General features: G+C 43.8%; 1 protein-coding gene across 1 annotated transcript in view; it reads right to left on the bottom strand.

Moving 5' to 3' along the window:
• adkb (adenosine kinase b) overlaps positions 1–23320 on the bottom strand; it is a gene marked incomplete at its 5' end in the record, with an annotated part of 165196 nt that overhangs the window by 18773 nt on the left and 123103 nt on the right. The window contains one exon of the mRNA XM_080748188.1: positions 4513–4548. Within this exon, the coding sequence (XP_080604314.1) occupies positions 4513–4548 (36 nt within the window). The remainder of the gene's footprint in view (positions 1–4512; positions 4549–23320) is intronic.

Here is a 23320-nt window from a genome sequence, read left to right as displayed (position 1 = left end):
CCCACACCTGTCAGTGCTACTTTATTATTAACTCATCATGATGTACTATGAGCAGGTGGAATGTCTTTATCGCCGCCTCGCAGTGGGGTGGACGCATGTTTTTTTTTTTTTGGTGTGTATTTTTTAGAATACAGCCCACAAAGAGCTAACATTAAAGGGGCGTCGGTATGCACTCTAGCATCACGCGCAGCATGTGAAAACACTGAAGAGTCTTTAGGTTGAGCAAATTCAGCGGTGAATCGAGTAGGGATGGGACGATATGAAGATTTCATATCACGATTATTGTGACAAAAGAAATCGCGATTTACGATATCATCGTGATAATCAAAATCCATTATCCTGGGGCGGAACATGTTCCATAGAATTGAACATTTTCCAAAATAATTAACATTTACCAGAAAAATAGCAGATCTACAAGCTCACAACGCGTCGCAAACGCGACGGGTTGTGAGCTTGTAGATCGGCAATTTTTTTGGCAAATACATCTGAGAGAGTGAAAAAAAGACTGTATCAAGTACGTATATTATAAGTACCTTTTACCAATTATGGAGGGTTTAAGTGGTGCCGGATATGCAGCTCGGCAAAACATCACAAAATCACTCTCAAGTGATGTCACGATAAATGTAATCTCCACGATACGATTATCGCGAGTGTTTTTTTTATCACACTAGACGATAATATCGCTTATCGTCCCATCCCTAGAATCAAGTAATCACAGAGAGATAAGCTGCACACCAATACTACCAGCCAGGCAGCCACACTGCATGGCTCACTCAAGCCAATGAGGTTTAACACCTCTAAATGTTTCCCAAACGTGCTTTAATCAGCCTTAAGAGGTCCAGGGAGACCTTGGGCAGAGGAAAAATGGGTGTAACACTCTAAGTAAGTGCTAATGGCGAGGTTAATACAGAGGCTGTTAGCAGGCAATAGGCAATAGCTAAAAAAAAAAGAAAAAAAAAAGAGGAGGGGGGAGAGGCAATTTGTCACTGTGACTGAACGTAACCACAAGCACTCCTTGAGACATGGAATGCAAAACCCACAGAGGACATGGGTACATTGTCACCCTTTGGTTTTATGTTCTCTGAACATAAAAAGCACTACACTAAGGTTTAGGACCTAAAAGGTTCTAAGAGGCTAGAGGTGGTAGGTTAAGATTGTTGGGGACGGCGGAACTAAACGGACACCTGCGCACAGACACACAAATCTCATTTTGCCTAGTATAGACTAGTAAGACGCCTCGGGGCAACATGCGACCTCGCCCTGATATGGGCATTCCCAGATCACACTTGCAAATGAATTACATCCTTGTCCGTTTTATGCCCATATATGGAGATCCCTGTCCAAGTGTCATCAATATTAAGGGCATATCTGGGAATGCCCATATATGGACATGTTCTGACATCACATTGTCGACTATATACATGTATGGGCATAAAAGGGACATGAAGCCAGAGAGTGATGTCAGAGCAGCAAACCCATTCTGTTAAGAATGATGTCAGAGTGATGTCACAGTGACAAGGGAACCAATAGACTGTAAAAATGTGTACTGACTGACTGAAGGACTGACACAGACGGAGACAAGCTATGACATTTCTCATGGTATACTGCGACCTTCGGTCACAAAATAAACCACTTACTTGGAAGCTTCCTATGGCAATATAAAATACAAAAGAATGTACATTTAGAACGTGGGTCCAAAACAAATGAATTGACAAATTATACGGTCAATTTGGTTTACTGCTGAGAAATGGCAATGGACGTGATTGTGAGGCAATTGATCAGGCATAAATCAACAAACCGTGAAATATGAAAGGTTTTATAAGGGTGTTAAATTCTGTGTCTGTATTGAAGCCAATGAGGAATTGATCGTCTCCGATGCAAGGCTGTTTGTGAAAGACTGCCAGGGAGAGATTCAATTACTGCTGCTCTGCAGATATTTCTTTGGGCATTTAAAGGAGGCAGATCCCAATCATGCTACTCAGTGTGTTCAGATCTACTGATTGCTGTTTTGGAGAGCACGGGCCTTTTATCTTGTATTTAAGCTGGGGGAAAAAAAAGACACTGATGTTTTCATTGCGACTATTTATATAATGAGATGACTCGCCGTTAAGGAACACTCAGAACACAACTTTTATCATCAAACAAACAACAACCATGATAACAGGTGGAGGGAATACTGATAACCATTTAAGTGTTATTAAAACCATTATTTGATGATAACCTGAAATATAAACGACGGTGGAACACAAACCATAGTAATAATGACGTTCAAAGGACGACTGTGACAGATAAGGACATCCACTGAAATGGCTGTGAGCTTGTAGATCTGCTATTTTGGCTGAATTCGCCTATCATGACATGACCAAAATGTGGTTAAATACTGTAGTAATGCCCTAGCAAGTTCCAAATAGCATTCTCAAAAACAACAGTACAGTATCGACAAAACAAACACAGACCCAGCCGTACTAAGCAAATTGCTCATTTAACTCCCAGAGTTTACAAATGAAACCAAATGGATTTTACAGTGCATCTGTGAACGGAAACGTTTTTGTGATAATATATAGTACTGTAGCTGTGAGAGAATTTATCTGCTGGACCCCCAAAGTGAGAGTTTAATGCCTCACATTGTTATAGCTCGATGACTTTTAAATCTTGTCTGAGCAATGAAACAGGGAGGGTGCTTACACAACGCCGAGCCAAATTGTTATCAAATGGCCGTCATGAAAAATTCTAAAATTTGATAACAAAACCTTTTTGAACTGCTAAACCGTTGAGAAATAAAAGTACATAATAGCAATGTTATCTGAGAAATTACACTCATCCGATGCAATTTTGCAGCGTTGTGGCAAATCAAGTTAACACAGAAAATATCAGAAAATTGTTAGTACCAAGAGAGTCCATTCCTTGCCCTGTATATCGTCACTGTCGGGCAGAAACCTCGTATCTCCAAGTTTCAAGTTTGTACGTTTTTTCACCAAGTAAAGCCCTGCTTCATCTTACATTTTGAAAACGATAAATATAAAATGAAAGGTCTTGGACATACAAGGTTTCCACCTGACAACGACGATATTTATTTTTTGTGATGCGTGCTTCACTACCCGCCCCCCTCCCACCCCCTCCAGTCCCCCCCTCCCCATCCCTTTCATCCTTTCTCCTCTCTTAAACCTGTCACTGCCATCGGGATTGCATTTCTATTCCGGTCACGTTGATCACACCGTAAGTGATTCTGGATGACAATTATTCACACAGAGCTGAGCCATATTCAAGCTCTACCTTTGAAAAGAGAGACGGCACTTAAAATACCTGAGCCCAATTCAAAACGCACAGGGCTATTTATGGTTTTTGATTTCCTATTTACAGAGGAGGAGTGCATGAGTGTTGTTAAGGGTATGCAGAAGAAAAGCGCAAAAAAGAAAAAAAATTAAGGCTAAGTGAACATTCATTCCTAACCCACATGAAACACACACACACTTCTATGTATGTATTAATAGGGCCCTGTAATTTTCATTTACATAATCTAAAACCACAGGTAGCTGTGAGTTGGTTATTAAAAGACTACTGTGTGCAGTACAATGTGGTGTAGTAGTGCTGAAGGGGAGACATATCATCCCTGGGTGCAATGAAGCTAATGAGGAAGCCTTTTTAATTCATTAAGACCTTGAATTATTTTATACTTCGATTGAAAAATAGCAGATATACAAGCTTGCAGCGCGCTGCGAGCTTGTCGATCTGCTATTTGTAAAGAATCATGAAAATGTGCACAAATCTTTGAATATATATCTTTTTTAAGTGAACATTTGTAACTCAAATATTTGCTTTTGGGGGGTACATAATATATTGAGACGGGGGGTCGGCGGCCAAATACATATAACTCTAGGGGTCCTTGACATGAAAATATAACTCTAGGGGTCCTTGACATGAAAGAGTTTGAGAACCACTGACGTAGAAACATGCATTTTTCAAAAAAAAAAAAAAAAAACCTTCGAAGGATTTAGACGACATTTATAGAATGGGGTAAAAATATTCAAAGCCTTGCCCAAATCTTCACAATTTTTTCCCCAAAAAATAGCAGATCTACAAGCTTGCAGCGCGGCACTCGGTGCCGGGCTGTGAGCTTGTATATCTGCTATTTTTCAATAGCTAAAGCATAAAATAATGGTCAAAGTAATAATGCGTTCCCGTTCAAAACAGGTTAACCAGGCAACCTGACGAGCCCCGAGCCTGCAGAGGAAGGCTTGAAACCATGCCCAACTTCTCGGCTTCCCAAGAGGCTTTTCAAAATTCAATAAATAACATCTGTAGGCGATGTTGGGTGCAGACCTAGCAGAGTGCGTCATAACAGAGAGCTGCACTGAACAAAGAAACCATGACGACTGCCAGGTTGCCATGGCAACTGCTGCAAGGCCTGGAGAGTATAATAGCACATCAATCACTGTCCAAAAAAGAACTTCATTATCAGCAAAAATAAACCTTTAGGATCTGTTTAGTGTGCAACCCCGCCGGTCAACTCACCTCAAAGCATTGCTCTTTGGCGAAAGTGGCCGCCTCCTAAAAAAGGAAAACAAGAAAAATGAGCAGTTAATTATAGGAGGCACAAAGTGTAAGGAGGATGTCACACTCTCTCAGACATACATAAGTACAGTAAAGACATCTCACTTCTTTCAGCCAGCCACACGTGTGGCAGTGTCACCTGAGAGTGAGTAATGTGAACTTGGTACTGCTATGCTATGCACAACTCTTAATTTAGTAGACATGCAGCCTACAATTTAAGCCTTCAAGACCGGGAACGTGTCCGCGTCGCGTTTGATTTGAACCACTTTAACCATTATTTTATGCTTTAGCTATTGAAAAATAGCAGATCTACAAGCTCGCAGCGCTGCACTCGGTGCCGCGCTGCGAGCTTGTAGATCTGCAATTTTTCAAAAAGAACTTCATTATCAGCAAAAATAAACCTTTAGGATCTGTTTAGTGTGCAACCCCGCCGGTCAACTCACCTCAAAGCATTGCTCTTTGGCGAAAGTGGCCGCCTCCTAAAAAAGGAAAACAAGAAAAATGAGCAGTTAATTATAGGAGGCACAAAGTGTAAGGAGGATGTCACACTCTCTCAGACATACATAAGTACAGTAAAGACATCTCACTTCTTTCAGCCAGCCACACGTGTGGCAGTGTCACCTGAGAGTGAGTAATGTGAACTTGGTACTGCTATGCTATGCACAACTCTTAATTTAGTAGACATGCAGCCTACAATTTAATCTATGGCCCCACTTCATCTCAACTTACAACACCGCGGCATGAGAAAGTAACGCCATTCCGGCCCGCGGCAATGAAACTACCACTGAAACCAACAATAATGTGTTGATACAAGGGGAATCCCCAACACTGACACTGAACACCACCGGCCACAGAAAACACATCAGCGCTTAGCGGCGCTTTAGTCTAACGGCAGAGTGGTTATCCGACTTTATTTTTTAATCAATGGCCGAAGCCGTTGCATGTTAATGTAATCTAACGCCACAAATCATCATGACTGGCAACTTCATCCACTCAATTCACTTCTGACCCCCCAGACAGAGCAATAAGTCGATGCTATGATGCTAAATGATGCTATTATATGAACAGGGAGGGGTGTTTGCCTGGCGGCTTGACCTTGGGGAGAGGTTGACAACCTGGTCCTCAAACAGCAAAGGAGGAGATGACACGAAACAATAAGGTTACCGGTCCCAGGAGGAAAGCCTTGTGGCCCCCTGCCTTGGATCAACATTACAGCACAGATAATATGTCAATTCATCACAGGCACGCACTCGCACACATGCACGCACGCGCGCGCACACACTACACACACACACACACACACACACAAAGCGCATCTGCTAGCCAATTAAGTAGTACTCAAAGTACCTTTTATAATGAGGAATGGTGAGATGTCTTTCTACACATCTCCCCCAGCCCATGTCGGTTCTTCCATTTATCTCACATTTAGGTCTCACATTTGTTTCCATTATTTACAACCACTATTGACTTTTCTCCTCAGGAACATTCCATCACAGGCAGGAGTACCAGGCATCTCTACAGGGGCACGAGCAGCAGTTTGACAAATGTCTTGTCAAAACAGAGATATTTCATCTCAAACTCTTCAAAAAAAGCCTTTAAAAGAGACACATGAATGAAGGCTGAATAACAACATTGCTGGGAGGCACGCACGCACACACACTCACACACACACGTCTCTTCCACTCTCGCTAGTTAGCAAATATAACATTTACAGCAAGGAAGGTCTGTGGAGAGGGAGTGGGTGTTGGCAGAAGCAATAATTGTAACAATTTCTATTAGCCACCTGTGTGATGAAGTGTTATTCATTTGTATGGGTAGGCAAAGGGTTCATAGATCATATAAAATATTAGAAGAAGATAATAGCTTGCTTTGGCAATTATGTAATATATTTTGAATACAAGGACTAAAAACTGTTGACTAAACAGTAGGGGCGTAACGATACACTTTGGCAGTGATACAATACGTATCACGATACATGGTTGACGGTACGATATACATGGACGATATTGGTTTATTCACGGTGATACGATTTGATCCAATGATTTAAAATTCATACAGAAACTATTTAGCAAAAACTAATTATCTGTGTGAAACGTGTAGAGTGCATGTTCTTTAAGGGAACAATGTATTATTATGGATATAAATAAGTAAACACTGATTCTCTGGCAAATACATGGGGACAAACCTGCACCTTGACATGAGCACGGAGATACACACATTTATCGATAAACCAAATGTAATGCTAAAAAATACAATGCACAAGTACTTAGTATTGATACAATCGGTTATTTGCATTGTAAAATGATTTGATACTATTATTTGCATTGCAAAAGGATTCAATACGATACAAAGTCAAACGATACGATATTTTGCTGTTTGCATCACAATATAGTAGATCGTTGCAAATTAGAATCGATTCTTCGATGCAGTTACTATATCTACTAAACAGTCAATACAAACTGTAAATACTCCTCAATGGCATACACCGTAGGCCTGTGTTCATTAAATGACAAATGTTTTGCCTTTGTATATTATACAAGCATGTGGTACAGTACAGTATATGACTGGTTGGCAGCCCAGATGACGGACTGTGTGCTTCTACTGTGCAGCTGTCACTACAATGACACATACTTTGAGAGACAAAGCCCCTCAGTTCTCAGAAAAGCAACACATTTTGTTAAGTGATAGCAGTGATTGCACACAGCCCCATTTGATGGTTGCAGTAGTTTGCCACATGCCACCTCTGTGGCTTTGCTGGGGGTTCCTCACACTCTTCTCGGGGACAAAGTCAGGTGGATGGCACAAACATGTTTAGTGCAGAGCGGGCAGGCAAGATGGTACAAGCCAGAGCAGATGGAGATGTGACGCTATGTGCGGCCTCTTGAAAGTGTGTGGGGATGGCTGATACATACTGTACACATCTATTAGATAAAATGCACAACAGGTGTGTATTCAAACAGCACAGAATTTAATTACACAGGCCAGATGTGACTGCTTAAATTAGCCATCGTCCATATCACAATACTCTATTCTAAAATATAATCTTAAGTAATTTACTGAAACCCTACATACTTATTTGACTGGTGTCCGCCAGCGGTATATAATCAAAATCTCTTGACCATTGTGCCGTTATGTTTAGTCAAAGTTACATCATCCTTGTTTAAATTATTACATTTTTTCCGCAGGCGTGGTAGTCCAGGCACCCTAGGCTGCAATGCCAGCCTGACAGCGTGTTGCCGGTTCCAATCCCGTTCCCGACGACCTTTGCTGTGTGTCACTCCCCATCTCTCTCCACAATTTCCTGTCAGTCTACAGTTCTATCAATGAAGTCATAAAGCCCCCCTCCATTTAATAAAATAAATACTAAAAAGAAAAGAAAAGAATATGATTAATAAGTATAATAATAATGATAATAAATAAAGCCAAAAAATGGCCCTGGTGAAAAATTCGAACTTGACCATTTATTCAATGACAAATGATATCACAATAAGCTATGTTAACGGTCCTTTAAATAGAGACGGTAGTTTAAAAAGATGAGTTTTGCAGATTCAGGGGTCCATGACTTCTCCTTGGTGGGCAAACGAGGTAAAAGATAAGCTGGGATGAGAATGGCCAAAGTCATTACACAGTAAATTCCCCGGTGTTAATTCTTCCAGTTGTAACTCAGAGTGTACAAAATGTTAACCATTTGGACTCCATTTGGGTTCATTTGTTCACTCTCAGAGTTAAATTAACGCAGAGGATTTTCCAGTCCGGTATAAAGCTATCAGGATGTGAGAGATGCTGCTGCTGCTGTCAGAGAGTCATAGAGTCAAAGGGATATTTTTAGAGAGCTTAAGCTAATAATCCAAAGCCCAGTCAGGGGTGCAGGGAGCCTACAATTTCTTGCCAAGCAAAATGAAAGAGGAAATATACACTTCATGCAAAGGGCATTTTTCAAAGCTTCACACTTTCTATTTTTTGCCCCCCTTCACACCATAAGTGACAGGAGCCAGCTAGTGTGGCTTAGATCTGCTCCAAGCATGCATAGCTGGGATGCAGTCTCCATGAAGTCGTCCGTGATGACTGATTTCTGTTGCACGTTGTTGTTGTTGTTGACTGAGGCCAAGTTCCTCAAACTGCAGGTCTTCAACGTTTTCAGGCCAAGGACCCCTTAGTTGAGAGAGATGAAGCAGGGATCCCCCACAACCTTCTCATAGATCACTTAGTTGAGAGAGAGATGAAGCAGGGACCCCCCCCACAACCTTCTCACAGATTCCATATAGTTTCATTGTTTGACAGCACAATCATCAGTGTATTTTGGATTCATGTCAATTCGTGTTTTAAGCGATTTAACCACTTACGCCGTCATTGCCTTAAAACTTGACCTTTTACTCTGTACTTAGTCTGCTCTTTTTCCCCCTTTACACAAAACCTCTTTGCCGAAAATAGCCGATCTACAAGCTCACAGAGCTTGTAGATCTGCTATACACTAGGGTTAAGTTGTTAATAGAAAAAAGGATTGGAAGATTTGGAGGACCCCCTATATTAACTCTGAGGACCCCCTGTTGAAGACCTCTTCTGTACTGTCATTGTATGCTATTACATCTTTATCAGTCGCCACTATTAATAATCAATTTCTCCTTTCTAACTCAAACCGGTTTAGGAATGTTTCATGCGTTCAAAGCGCAAAGCTAGGCATGGAAGGGTGGTGAAATCGATGATACATTTGGAGAACTAGCCGGGCCTTGACGCTGGAATAATATTGTTAACCGATTTAGTGCCATTCCCGAGATATCTCGCGAAAAGTAATATATTACTGTAACGGCGGTTATCCTACCGTGTACAATGGCAGAAGGTCCCGAGCCGATCTCCGTTGCTGATTTATCATCATCACGGCTCCACGAGCACAAAATAGTAATCCCATAACATTGAGGCAGACGGGGGATCTCATCTTTAATGTCCATTATCTCAAAACAACACTTTAGAAGCGAAGATGGCAATAGATGCTCGCTTATAAAACACATGTTGAAAAGCATCGATCTGATCCGCCATGACACCACGTAAACAATGATCGATTCCGGTGAAGGACGCGATGACGTCAGACCGTAAGTGTTTACGCTGTGGACTTCTGGCCTTCAAAATAAGACAACGGGAGTGAATGCAGCCTGAGGGAGGCATCGTGGACATTTTAATCTGTTAATTTCAGGGGCTCTTAATGAGTTAACAAAGCACAACAAGCTCACACAATGTTTCTTTTTTTTCCCCCTCCGCTGCGTCAAGGAGTTGTTGAGCGCTGTGTCACAACGGACACAAGGGACTCAGTAGGAAAGAACCCCTTTTATGAGTTTCCCAAAGAAATCTAAACTCTGTGCGCCGCAAACCTCCGCGCGAAAGGTTAATAAAAGTTGATCAGCTGAAAAGCCCTAAACTCCCTCAGGCCATTCAGGGAATAGGCATTTCCTTGACCGTGTTAGCCCAAGCTAGAAATTGAATTGTGTTTGACACTGGGCGGGTTGGGGAGGGGGTGTGGGGGTGCCGGGTAGAGCTGGCCCTGACAAGTCATTTAACAACAAGACCTGTGATTTCCTCATCCGTTCGGAGCGTTTCAATAAGCGGTTCTTTTATTTTGAGGGCGTGCAGCAATCTGAAAAGAGAGACTGATTTAAAATGGCTGTGGATTTATTTTGAAACACAACATGACAAGGTTGTGAGGGATTTATGTACGATTCCTGTCAAGTTCATGAACTGCAGGGTGTAAACAGCAGGACATTGATAATTATTAATGAAATAATTATAGAAAATAGAAAAAATAAATCACCTACTGTAAGTAAATGGAAGTTTAGGTGGAAGGAATTCAACCTAAACTTTCGTCATTCATTCCTGCACGAATTCTCCACACACTTGTAAAATGAACCACAATGGAAAAAAGCCTATATTTTATCCGCTTAGATTTATTTTTTAAAGTTGCACTGTGTACTCTTATTTCAACAAAAATATTCCATTCAATGGCACTAAAAGCAATAGCTTCATCTGATACCTGCCAGTGAGCAGTAGTGTGGGCAGAGGAACACCCTATTCCTCACAGCTCAACACCCCTGCTGAAAGGCACCCTTGACCAACTTGCAGGGGCGTCACAAGGGGGGGGGGGGGGCTGAGTTACAAGGGGCCCAAGGTGGAGGGGCCTTAATTATTTTATAATTTAGCTATTGAAAAATAGCAGATATACAAGCTCACAGCATGGCACCGTGTGGTGCACCGTGGCACCTGTACGTGAGAAACTAGGAAATGGGAATGTGTATTTTAGTCTTATGGTCAATGATAAAACATTGACAAACTTTGTGTGAACCTGCTCAGTTGTTAAATGATTAAACCAAATTACATCAATACCTATTAGCACAACTGTTGTTGAATAGAAAGCAATGTTTATTTGCCATTATGCTGTTTTATATTTATATATTGGCATGGGAATTGGACTTTGGATGTCAATCTTCCTAGCAAAATGCTGTAGTCAGGGGAAGGGGGTACTCAGCTTCAGAAATCAGTATAAGGAGGGGTACTGCAGCCAAAAAAACGTTTGAGAACCACTGCGCTATGCAACGCTCTAAATAGGTGAACTACAGCTATACTCACACGCACGCACCGAGGCCAAGATTTAGCACTTCCATAGTAGGATATACGTACAGTATGTGGCATCTGACATGTTCTTTGTTAATTGATTATTATTTTTTCCTCCGTTATTGTTTTTCTCCCCGTCCAAGACATAGCTGGGGCAATTCAACACAGCTTTCATAAACGCCTAGTAAAAACAACATCTGGCATTCAGCTCAAGTGCTTCCACCCAGATTACTACTACAGCATACATTACAGGACGGGGGGGACGGGACGGGCTGTTCGTGGGTGAGGGCGGTTGAATGAGAGAGCGAGTAATTGATCAAGTGAAGCCGCTGGTGGGGTGGGGAGCAGTGGGTGCCCTTGAGGTGGCTGCCCACTGCCCAGGGGTGTCGCACCAAATTCTGGGCCCTGGGTACAAGGATGGCGCCCCAAGAATGTTCTTCATAGGACGAGGGGGTTTAACCCATTTAGACTGGGAACGCATTATTACAAATTATTTTGTCCTTTAACCATTGAAAAATAGCAGATATAAAAGCTCACAGTGCGGCACAGAGTGCAGCGCTGCGAGCTTGTAAAAATCGTGTAAATTTGCAAGTCTTTGAATATTTCAAATCCTTCTAAGGTTTTTTGAAAAACCTATGTTTCCCAATTCCCCCGGAAGCAAAAATCGAGTTACAAATGTTCACTTAAAAAAATACATATAATCAATTCAGATTGGCACACATTTTCACGACTTCCCCTCCACCTTGGGCCCAAGTAACTCAGTCCCACTTTTCCCCCCAAGCTTGTAACACCCCTGCCCTTGAGGTGGCCCCAAAGGGTCATGTACACTGAATGTCCCTCTTCCCTCTCCCCCATGCCCTCCCCACCCCGAATGTCCATCTCCCCCATGCCTATCCCCCCCCTCCCCGCAACGCACCTCAGGTGCTGTCCAACAGGAAGCTGCCACGCCAAAGATGTGTAGGCTGATAACTACTGCGGGTTATTATTAATATGATAATGTGTGCCTGATAGCGACCTCTCTCTCTCTCACTCCTCACTCTTCTCCCTCGACCGGCTGGAGAGAGAGGGAGAGCGGGAGAGAGAGCAGGGGCGTCAATCGGGTATGGCAGGGGTATGCAGCTGCCATACCCTGGGTCCAGGGGGGAAAATAAACGTTACTTATAATGAATGTCTCTTTGTCTATCTGTGCTGGTTATTATGTTGTTGAATTACAGTAAAATAACTACAAATGCAACATTTTACAAAATGGTCACTTTAACAAGGTATTATAATTATATTCTCCCCATCTTAACAAAATGGTATATTCCCAGGTTCCGCAGGTCAGCCGCACAGGTGCAATGCATTATTGTTAATTGTGTGGTACATTTACTAACACGCCAAGTTTAGCTGCACTTGAACAACCATTCCAGGCTGCCAAATCCAGCCCAAGAAACCGTAGAAACAGGGGGGAAAAAATCTTAACCCTTAAAATAAATGTATCATGCCTGTTGCTGAGGTAAAGGCGCGCGTGCAAGACACCAGTCATGTTGCCATACCTCAGCTTTTTTCTGAACGGACGCCACTGAGAGAGAGATAGAGAGAGGCTGACCGCCTGCTATAGCGGCGGAGGACAGATTAGGCGAATAAATAACCTGTACCGGTGGCTACTGAAGCTCCCATGAGAATGCAGCATTCCTATTCAACCATGACATGCCACAAACACAGGAGCACGCACACACACACACACAAACAACACACACACACGCACTACAGAGAGACAGAAGTTGCTACGGTGGTGCTGCTGCCTCTGGGAATTTACTCCACACAGACAACGAACGGCGTTACTTTATTTTCACTGAACCATTAAGCGTGGGAGGTGTTTTTATTTAATCTTAAACTACTTCATTTCCTTCTCTCTCTCTTCTGTGTGTCTGAGGGTTTGGTAAATCAGCTGATAAAATATTGTTTAAACCTGCCAGTCAAGGCGTCGTCTTTACGGTAACTAACTAGGGCTTCCTCCAAACTAACTCCCAAAAGGATTTCCTACAAATTTGTCGTCTTATTGCCGTTTTTTGTCTTAGCTCTTTAAGCGAAATGCGTTGATAGGTTGTGAAGAAACACGGTTTAGAAAAGGGAAACACTGTTTTACAGTGTTGCCTTACACCTCAAATTGTCCCTAGATTTTACACCCGCTTAGATTTATACATCGTTTCAAATGTGTACAATCTTTTCCAAAGTAAAGCCCTGCTTCATCATACAAGGCCGCCACACAAAAGTTGTGAAAACAGCAGATCTACAAGCACACAACGCCTCGCGGTGCCGCGAGGCGTTGTGTGCTTATAGATCGTCTGTTTTCACTAGTTTGAATGTTTTTTAAATGATAAATGCAAAACAAACGGTTTTGGAGATACAAGGTTTTCACCCGTCAACGACGATATATACTGTACACCCAATACTCAGCATTGCTACTGTGATCCTATTCAGTTTGAAATCCTGTCATATTGTGTTCCAGTTCATTATATAGTCCATCAATGCACACTTTGACATGGTGTTTATCTAGGGAAACCATTTCCTTGTTTGCCTTCGGGCAATCATTTTCTTTTATGCAAAGCGAAAAACAATGTCAATGGGGTGGCGTTCACTAAACATGTCAGCATCAACATGACCTCAAATCATAACAAAGCCACACAATGGGGAAAAGACCTAGACACTAAACACAAGACATTACATGCCACAACAATGTGATCAAGGAAAATATTCTATTCTGTATATACTGTATAGTTAGCTGTGATTTAACCCTAAAATACCTGGAACGTGGCCGAGTCGCGTTAGATTTTAACCACTTTAACCATTATTTTGTGCTTTAACTATTTTTGAAAAATCATGAAAATGTGTGCACGTCTTTGAATATCTTTGACCCGATCTTTGACCCGACTTCCAAATTCTTCCTCTAAATCAGTGGTTCCCAAACTTTTTCATGTCAAGGACCCCCAAAATGAAATTTATTTGGCCGCAGACTACCAATCTCAAAATATGTTGTTCCAGGGACCCCCCCAGAAGCAGAGATTTGAGTTACAAAAGTCTGCTTTGAAAAATAATATATCGAAAAATGTGAACACATTTTCACGAAAAAAAAAAAAAAAGCAGATCTACAAGCTTGTATATCTGCCATTTTTCAATAGCTAAAGCATTGAATAATTCTCGGCCTAAATGGGTTAAGTGCACTCTTAGCTATCAAGGGCAGGGCTGACCCCATGCTTTCATCCAGTCGGTTTCCGACCGCGCCTCCCCTTCTCTCCGCCTGCCTGCCTGCCATTCCATTACACACCTCCAGTAACAACCTCCGCCTCCATCCATCTCAGTCTGTCTACAAGGGCAGACGAGAGGTCTCCTGCTCGGGCCGGGCCCGCAGGGACGGCACCGGTACCTACAGCACGGGGTCCAGAGGTTAAACAATCCCAAACATGTGTAGTTCATAAATATCGCCGCCGATAACAATCTGCGGGGGTTTGCGTTGGACACAGGATGTTCACCCACAGCACAGGGAGGGAGGGAGGGAACGGGTGCAGGGGCGTCAATTGGGTATGGCAGGGTATGCCACAGGGGTTGACACTAAGGTCTCAGAGGCACTTGCCCGTCAGGCAAGTACAGGTCAAGTACAGGTCATGTTCTACTTGCCCGAAGGTCATGCCCACTTGCCCGAAAAGTAAATTGTCCATAAAAATGACAGGTAAGATTAATTACAGCTCAATTTAACTTTCTGGGGCTGTGCAATAATAAATGTCATACCTCCAAATCCAAATACCTACATAGTTATGATTAAATATGTCTATGGTTTCACACTTGTTTCATTCCACATACAGAAGACAGAGCGTGCTGGCCACGTTCAGGTGTTTAGACAGATATGTCTATGGTGTTGTGTTTATAGACAGTTGTTGCGTCCCCTCTGAAATGAGCACTTGCTCGGTACGGGCAACTTGAAAGCAATAAAATGTACTTCTTAAAATAAATGTATCATGCCTGTTGCTAAGGTATGGCAACATGACTGGTGTCTTGCACGTGCGCGAAGGCATGCGTGCAAGACACCAGTCATGTTGCCAACTTGCCATACCTTAGCTTTTTCTGAACTGACGCCACAGAATGGGCGTGCATGAGACGTCCCTCTGCTGGGGCTAATGGAAGCCATGGCGGCGGTGGTAGTAGCTTGGTGCTTGGGGGTGGAGGGGTGTTACTTATCAGGCCTGATGGCCTTATCAGTGCTAAGGGCCTCTATCACACATCTCACCTCTGGGGCTTTAACATGGGGTCAACGCACCGCCATCGCAGTGCCGGGGACTGGCTATCTCTCAAGGAAAGAAAAGAGACGAAAGGTACAAAAAAAAGAAGAAATATGGCGGAGGGTCTTTTCGACAATGTCAGTTGGACACAATTAGAGCCTATTAGCCACTTAACCTTAATAAAAGAAAATGTATAATTGACAACCCGTCGCATCGCTATGCGTTGTGAGCTGTAGATCTGCAATCACGCAAGTTTTGCGGGATGGAACTATCGGGAACCAATAGATGCCCATTATGAGAATATGATAATGCGTAATGCGTAATAATGCGTAAAAATGCATAATTCTCACTGGTTTGCTTTAGGGCATTCACCAAATATTAAAATATTCGAATATTAGAATATCAAAGTCACTATTCGACGTTGTTCACCGAAATCGAATATTCGCTGTTTTTATTGTTTTCAATTTAAAAAAAGATATACTTTATAAACCTTGGCTAGATAGGAAGTCATAAGAATGAGCTGTCAATGCCCCTGGTGGATGAATTTGTTAATGCTCTATACCAGGGGTTCTCAAACCTTTTTAGGCCGTGACCCCCAAAATAAACATATTTGAACTGGGGACCCCCACCCTGAAAAGCACTTGGAATTGTAGGTATTACATTTAATGTGACTTGGTTCCACAGATAAATATTGTGAAAATAGCAGATCTACATGCTCACAACACCTCGCAACGCGAGGCGTTGTGAGCATGTAGATCTGCTATTTTCACTATGTTCGCCTCTTGCTTACTTAATATTTGACAGTTTGGACTGTCCTGTCGAATATTCGACTATTCGATTACTTTGAGGTTGAATAATTCGAATACAAAAAAATCACTATCCGTGAATGCCCTAGTTTGCTTCCATTCACCAGCAATCGCCCACCCATGTAGAGTATTTAGTAAAGTCCCTGTGTGCGTAACGGTATCATTACATGTACACGTCTCACTAGCTGAATGGAGTCTTGCTTCGATGACACGTACTGTACATGCCAAATACGTATGTCAGAAGCGGCGAGTCTCTGACATATTTGACATGTATTTGGTTGCAGCATCTGCTAACAAAAAAAAAGGTCAAGAAAACAAACGGGCTCCTTTGTTGCCGAACTGGAGAGAGAGTGCTGCGACCGTGCCCTCCCGTGTATAATAAACATATGAGCTTTTGGCCTGCTCTATTTACCTCCTAATGAGAAACAAAGATCTGGTCTGGTGGGATTTGCATGCTTCAAACAATGAAAGCCCAGCGAGAGAGAGGAGGAGGGGGGGAAAAAATAAACCTCTCGAAATAATTCAAACCATTTGTTGCGAGAGAGAGTTCTGAACATAAGAGCTCCGTTTGAATAAATTGGTTCTATGAAAAACTGAGACGATGCCCAATGTGTTATCTGTTGATGTGGCGCAGGCTGGACCGTTGCCAGATTGGGGGGGGAGGGGGGGGAGCTGCACACAGACAGTGAAATCCTCAGAAATACCCTTACGGGTCCATTTGGTTGTGCACTACTCTCTGAGTTAAATTAATGCTGATTTTTACTGTGCAAGGAAGACAGGGCGGCTCCTGCCAAGTGCTTTAGCTAAAAAAATCTTTTCACGTGCATAAAAATCCTTTCACATGCATGCACACACACACACAGATATCATGTGATAGGTGCAGCAGAGAGAGGGGGAAATAAGTACTAAAAAGAAAAAGAAAAGCAAATAACCACAGGGTTTTTTTTTTTTTTTCTAGAAGGAAATACTGGGCGTGATGCAATCAAAAAGGCCCACAATAATTTAGGTCACAAAAACAACCGAGTCATTCAGTTCAAGTGGAAGCCGCGCTGGGGCAGCTGGGGCTAAGTGGGGTTCCTTAAAACATGCGTGAAAAGGTTCCATCATTGCTCCTTGACACACAACAAATCTACTTGGTATTATGGGGCGAGTATGGTCACGTTAATGCCGTAGTATCGCTGTCATTTTGGAAAATCATTCCCAAGTGTGCGGGACACCGTATTCTCTTCCCAGTCCTTTTCTGATGTGAGGATATACAGTAGGGGAGTCCACCGCACGATGCTGGAAAACATGACTGCATCCCTTGGATTGCAGGAAAAGCTTATAAGAGCAGACAAAAGGGCCGTCCTCGCGGCCAACTCGATGTGGATAAGAGGATCGGGGAGAAAGTCGGTTGTCTGCCAGGGGTGTCGCACCAAATCCTGGGCCATGGGTACAAGGATTCACCGCGGGCCCCCCATGCTCCCATGACTGTTCTTCATAGGGGGACCCCCTCCCCCTATGAAGAACAAGAGCTATTTTTGAAGAATCGTGAAAAATGTTCCTTCTAAGGTTTTTTGAAAAACCTAAGTTTCTATGTCAGTGGCACTCAAACCTTTTCATATGAAGGACCCCCAAAATGATATCTATTTGGCCACGAACCCCCATCTCAAAATGGCTGTGAGCTTGTATATCTGATATTTTTTAATAGTTAAATAATTAAAGCCCCTCCACCTTGGGCCCTAGTAACTCAGTCCCACTACCCCCCGCCCCCCACTTGTGCTGCCCCTGGTTGTCTGTGTGTGTGTGTGTGTGTGTGTGTGTGTGTGTGTGTGTGTGTGTGTGTGTGTGTGTGTGTGTGTGTGTGTGTGTGTGTGTGTGTGTGTGTGTGTGTGTGTGTAGTAGGCAAACAAGCCGGAAAACCCACGTTCCGGTGGATCAGGGGCAGGAAAAGGCGCGAGAGGGCTATTATAGGGTATCGGAGAGGCGGCCGCACGGTGTTCAAACTTCTACGAGTCACTCCGGCAACAAGCTGACATCCTGCACTCGCTCCCACTGTGACAGAAATACACTGGCCTCAGCGCCAGCCGAGCACGGGCACTATTGATCTGCTCCCCGCGCAATATCTCCTCTTACATCCATAATTATTCTCCTTCAGAGGACTCCACCGTGTGCCCTGATCGCCTGTCTGTCTGCCCGGCCGACTGCCTGGACGGCTGGATGGCTGGCTGGCTGGCTGGCTGGCTTTCTATCCGCCTCCTTGTTAACCCGTTTAGTCCGGGTCCGTATTATTATTTTATACTTTAACTATTAAATATTTTTATATTTATTTATATTTAAAAAAAATCTTGAACATTTGAATTTTGAACCGATTTTTACCCAAAAAGTGTCTTCTAAATCCTTCTAAGGTTTTTTTGAAAAACACATGTTTCTACGTCAGTGGTTCTCAAACTCTTTCATGTCAAGGACCCCTAGAATTATGTGTATTTGGCCGTCTCTAAATATCTTGTATCAGGGACCCCCCCCCCCCCCCCCCCCAGAAGCAAATAATTGAGTTACAAATGTTCGCTTTAAATATGAGATATTCAAAGATCTGCACAAATTTTCATGATTTTTTTTTTCAAAAATAGCAGATCTACAAGCTCGCAGCGCGGCACTCGGTGCCGCGCTGTGAGCTTGTATATCTGCTATTTTTCAACAGTTAAAGCATTCAATAATTCTAGGCCTAAACGGCTTAAAGATGCTCTATGCTCTCCCATTTCATGTTACACTGTGAAAGGGCCCCCCTGCCGCCACCAGGCTTTAACCCCGGCACTTTCAAATATTTCATGGTTCAGTCCCGGGGTTGGGGGGGGGAAGGCGGCCTCGGCGCGGCACAATTACAGTGGTTAGCCAGTCTCTGGCGGGAGCCGTAGCTGCATTCCCAAAACGCCACCATGACTCTCAAACAAGACAGGCCAGCCAGGGAAATGGAGAATGGAGGAAAAGATGTAGTTGTTGGATGGATTATCGCTTCTTCAGCAGCACCACCACACTCAAAGTCTGCACTCTGCAGCCCGGGTGGATGGATACGCAGCAGCAGCAGGGCTGATGGTTTAATTTTAACAGCTGTAACATCTTGTAACGGCGCTGCGTGTGATCTAGTATTCAATTAAAAAAAAACAAGGCAGCCTTCGCATTTAGCGATTCACCTCGGTTAATGCGCGGCGCGCTATGACTCATCACACGAGTCACTGACTGTACATCACGTTGAAGGTCAATGTACTATCGTACGCTGACGGAATGCGCGTGACTCAGCGCGGGGAGACAGTAGATTCAATTAGAAATGCAGTCGCAAAAAAAAGACACAAAGGAGTTCAGGATCTAATGCAGCTTTTTGTCTTTCTTCCCTTTCTTTTCTCCGTTTCGTTTGTTCCTTCCCAATGACACATCCTGATTGTTCTGCTTGACTGGGGTTTAGAGAACTGTTCGTCTGCGTTCGTTCATCCCCACAGTTGGCCTGTGGGGGCCTCGTGAATAAACGCATGGAGGTTAATGTCTCATGTTCTTCACATCCTCTACAGACAGCTCTGACAGGAGGAAAAGGGAGACAGAGAGAGAGAGCTAGAAGGAGAGCCGTTTCTGTAATGCGCTAATCTGGCTCCCACATCTCTTTGTTTTAGGGCGAAGAGAGAGAGAGAGAGACGGGATATTTTCCCCAAGCTACTGTGAGAAGAACACATCTTCTTCCAGTCCGCTGTGGGTGAGCTGTCAAGGGGGAAATTCTTTTTCCTTTTTTTTTCTCCTCCTTCTTTGCAAGAAGAACACCCCTCTCATACCCTCAGGGGTCTTTAGTGAACTTGCCATCAACCACACATACTGACAGCAGAGAGCACACGCACTTCCACAGTCCCCCCGCTCACGTCACCGCCGCGATAAACAGCCACAGGCCTTGCCACGGAGATAAGGCGTCCTAGCAGTCCGTCAAACAAACACAGCAGACCCAGATGACGAATCTAGGGAGAGATGTTGTTGAGAAAGGACACCATATTGCCCATGTATCTCTGCCGGGGCCTTTTTTCCATGCACACAAACAGGCACACGTACATGCAATGTGTGTGCATCTGCGCACGCACACGCAACAAGCGTACATATCGTCGTTGTCGGGTGGAAACATTGTATGTCCAAAACCGTTGGTTTTGCATTAATCATTTTAAAAAATGACTTAAACTAGTGAAAACAGCCGATCTACAAGCACACGGCGAGGCGTTGTGTGCTTGTAGATCAGCTGTCTTCACTATTCTGTGCGACGGCCTTGTATGATGAAGCAGGGTTTCGTGCCTTCGTCACACAAATCTGAAACTTGGAGATACGAGGTTTCTGCCCGACAACGACGATATACTCACACACACCCACTTCAGTCTGTCCTGGAAAATCATTAGAGACCCCCCCCCGCCACCTCACACACACACACACACACACACGTGCACGCATGCGGGCACGCACACACACACACACGCGTGCGTGTGCACGCACGCACGCATGCATGCAGATGGGAGAAAAGGAGGGCCCAGAGCCAAAATGCCTGAAGGGCTTCTTCATGACAATAACCTTCTGTAGAGGTTTGCTTGCATCCTTCCACAGATCACGGAAAGGAAAGGTGCTGAGGGACGGATGGGAAAATAAGCAAGATATCCTGCACAAAATAGTAGCTAAGGAACAAGCACACACACACACAAGAAAAGTATCAGGGAAGAACAAAAATCTGTGTCATTTGGCTTTTACTGCCTGGGGAACAGGCGGGCTAAATGCTCTTTAAAAAAACAGCTTGAGCACAGGAATGATGATGGTTCCTTTTGCCTGTGCAAAGTGCATTAATACATAGCTGAATGCCATTTCCACTTTTGTTAAATGGCTCACCTATCGAGTATTCAATTACAACGGTTTGGAAGACGGGGCCAGGGACCCACATAAATAAGCTCCCTCAGAGGATGGAGGTGCTGAACGGATTGGACAGCAGTGGAAGGCGTGCAGAGCTCCTGTATGGGGGTGGTGGTACAGTATATAATGTCAATGGCAGAACGGAGAGGGGGCGGTAGGTAGGATGTAGTACAATTGGCTGTGGGGTAAAAAGAGAAATCTCAAGCTTCTCATCTGCGTTACCGTTTTATTAGGAAAGCACATTTTTAAACCGCCTCACCATTGCTCCTGCTGCCCAGATAAAAAAAAAGGTCCAATTACTTGAAATGATCTAAATCGAGAGGCAGTCGTGAATCCTGGCTTATATGGAACAGTCAGTCAGCGTGATTAATTCAGCCTCAATTAATCATTCCATTTGTCTATGATATGTCTAAAATTCCACAATAACAAATCCGCGGTGGTAATGGCTCCAATCCTTTACCCCCATTGTGCGGTTTTTATCTGCGACGCTCAAATGGCAAAAGCAAATTTGTGGCTAATTTTATCGGCGAATCCGCTGGCATGTGGTTTTTCCAGCGGTAATGATTCCCTCATTCGGGCCTAATTAACTGTGGCCATTAAATGGAGGGAAATGTAATGCCCTGGGTTCCATGTCAGGTAGTCAGAGGAGGACGGCAAGGGAGGACTCAATTAGGCCTGTGCTGTTCCCAGGTTATCACACGACATGTTTGCCAATTAAGTGAAGTAGCGTCTGATGTCTCGGAGCCTCACAGAGTCTTCCGTCCCCGTGCAGCCATCTCGCTCAGAAGGACCCAGCGCCATAGAAACAGCGTCACTAGCCCTTCTCCACCTCCCTGACAGCAGAGGAGCAGACACTACACCATGTCCCAAAAAGGCAGTAATTACAGGACGGATGGGAGACTGTTATATAAGCAGGAGGCTGCCGATAGGCCAACGCAGGCAGGCAGGCAGGCAGGCCTGCTGATGCCAGGTTTCAAACAAGTACCAGCAGGATCGAGTTACAGCAGAATTACCCAGGGCGGTCGGTCGTCTCAGTCAAAAAGCACAAGACACATTTCAACATCAGAAAGCAAGGGGCGAGAAGCAAGCAAAAGGAAGAAACAAGAGCAGGAAAAAAACACGGCATGCTATTGACATTTTGGAGTCTGTGGTGTTTGTGGGATAATTTTAGAAATTCCATGTATCAAAAGAGAATCGCAATGTGACTGAAATAAGATCCTAATCCTGGTAATTAAATTACCGACTTGGAAAGAGGCATTTCATTTTCAAAGAAAGAAGGGGGGAGGGGTGGTTGTCACTGTAATTTTCTTGACTAAATGACTATTTGTCATATTGAACAATCAGGATTCCATGTAGATATATGCATTAAGTGTAATCAACCCTTTCATAAATTCCGTATCAGCGATTTCAGCGTGAGCTCAAAATAGTTCGGGAGCTCAAAACAGGAGACTTCATCTGTTATGATTGTGGGAGGGGAGGAGACAGACGAGCATATTAGCCCTTCCCTTACAGCATATTCCGCGAGGCTACGGGAGTCAGCGTGTGTGATCCTGACTGTCAGTGACTTGTTATGAGAGCGTCATGGGCTCAAGCTGATCCATCACCAGAGGGGGAGATCCAGGCAAGAGAGAGGGCAGAGATGGGGTGGGCAGGGGCGTCACAAGGGGGGGTAAAGTGGGACTGAGTTACTAGGGCCCCAAGGTGGAGGGGCCTTAATCGTTTTATACTTTCGCTATTGAAAAATAGCAGATCTATAAGCTCACAGAGCGGCACTTTTTAACACGTTGCAGTCCGAAATAGAATGGTGGTTGGTAGATTAGCCGTGAAATTTCTATTATTGTATTGTGATCTGAGACATAATATTATGTTTATAAACATGACCCCGCAGCCCCTCCATCTTGAACAGCGCCGCTGTTTTTTCTTTTTTTTTTTCCCCCAGGCCAGTAACTCACCATGATTTTCTCGATCTCCGTTGGGATAGAATGGGGGTTTTGGCCGATCGTCGATGTCCCCGTGCGTTTCGCGTGCGCGATCCTTTCACGTAAATGTCCCCGCAAATAGTCCATGTGTGACTGAAGAACAGAACTGAAAAGTTTCGCTAGCATAGCCCCAAGCATGGCTGCAGGAGGAGCTCGAGTGTGTAGACAGTAAACGGATGGGTGGAAGGTGCCTTGGAGAAGGAGAGGCGCTGACGTCACCTCTGCTTCATGC

This window comes from Nannobrachium achirus (genome assembly GCF_963921795.1).
Source record: "Nannobrachium achirus genome assembly, chromosome: 18".
Classification (NCBI taxonomy): domain Eukaryota; kingdom Metazoa; phylum Chordata; class Actinopteri; order Myctophiformes; family Myctophidae; genus Nannobrachium; species Nannobrachium achirus.
Note: the sequence above shows the minus strand (reverse complement) of the source record. Positions and strands in the feature narration are given on the sequence as shown.